This window comes from Neopelma chrysocephalum, unplaced genomic scaffold, assembly GCF_003984885.1.
Source record: "Neopelma chrysocephalum unplaced genomic scaffold, ASM398488v2 Primary Assembly neopelma1_95725, whole genome shotgun sequence".
In the NCBI taxonomy this organism is placed as follows: domain Eukaryota; kingdom Metazoa; phylum Chordata; class Aves; order Passeriformes; family Pipridae; genus Neopelma; species Neopelma chrysocephalum.
In genome coordinates this window covers 198-921 of record NW_020924388.1, presented here as the reverse complement: position 1 = coordinate 921, position 724 = coordinate 198, and the positions used below count along the sequence as shown (strand labels likewise).

General features: G+C 69.9%; 1 protein-coding gene across 4 annotated transcripts in view; it reads right to left on the bottom strand.

Annotated features, from left to right (window-relative positions):
* The window catches only part of MGAT1 (mannosyl (alpha-1,3-)-glycoprotein beta-1,2-N-acetylglucosaminyltransferase), a 3,927-nt gene that overhangs the window by 3,006 nt on the left and 197 nt on the right, over nt 1-724 (bottom strand). For 3 of the 4 annotated variants that reach the window (XR_003538279.1, XR_003538280.1, XM_027708210.1), the window contains exon 2: nt 32-724. Coding sequence is in view for 2 of the 4 variants with exons in the window: in XM_027708210.1 (XP_027564011.1) it covers nt 32-691 (660 nt within the window). In the remaining 2 variants the exon portion in view is untranslated. Of the gene's footprint in view, nt 1-28 lie in introns of all 4 variants that reach the window. The other variant, XM_027708211.1, reaches the window with a different exon arrangement.

Genomic DNA, 724 nt, shown 5'->3' with positions numbered 1-724 from the left:
AAATAAAAGAGTTTTGTCACCCACAACCCACCTCCAGGTCGTCCTCCACCACGATGGCGGCGCGGTAGCGGAACGTGCGGAACACCTGCCCCAGCGCCCAGCGGTAGTGCCGGGCGATGCGGTAATACCCCTGGAATTTGCGGTGCTCCGGCGGCACCGGGATGTCGCTGAGGTCGGGCTGTCGGATGTGGGCCACGGCGTCGCCGTAGGAGGCGATGACCGCCGCCGTCTCGGCGTGGCCGCAGTCCTGGCTGACGATGAGCGGGTGCCGGCGCGCCGAGGGCCGGTAGCGCAGCAGCTTGTCCAGGCAGCGCCGCACCGTGCTGCGGTCGCAGGCCAGCACCAGCACCGGCAACACCGGCTCCTCCGGGCTTGGCGAGGCCAAAGAAGTCTTGGTTGGGAGGGTTGGGAGGGTTGGCGGTGTCTTCTGGCGGCGTCGCCGGCGCTCCCAGAGCCCGCTGAGCCGGTGGATCTGCCGCAGCAGCTCCTTCTGCCGCTCCAGCTCGGCCTCGGCGTCCTGGGCCAGGCGGATGAGCTCCGAGGGGAGGCGGGAGGAGGAGGAGGAGGAAGAGGAGGAAGAGGAGAGGGAGGAGGAAGGGGGGCGGCCCCAGAGGAAGAGCAGCAGGAGGCCGTTCCAGGCGAGGAAAAGCGCCGCCCCCCAGAGCGCCCAGCGGCTCTGCTTCGGCATCATTCAGGGCTCAGGGCCGGGCCATGGGGCTGGGGG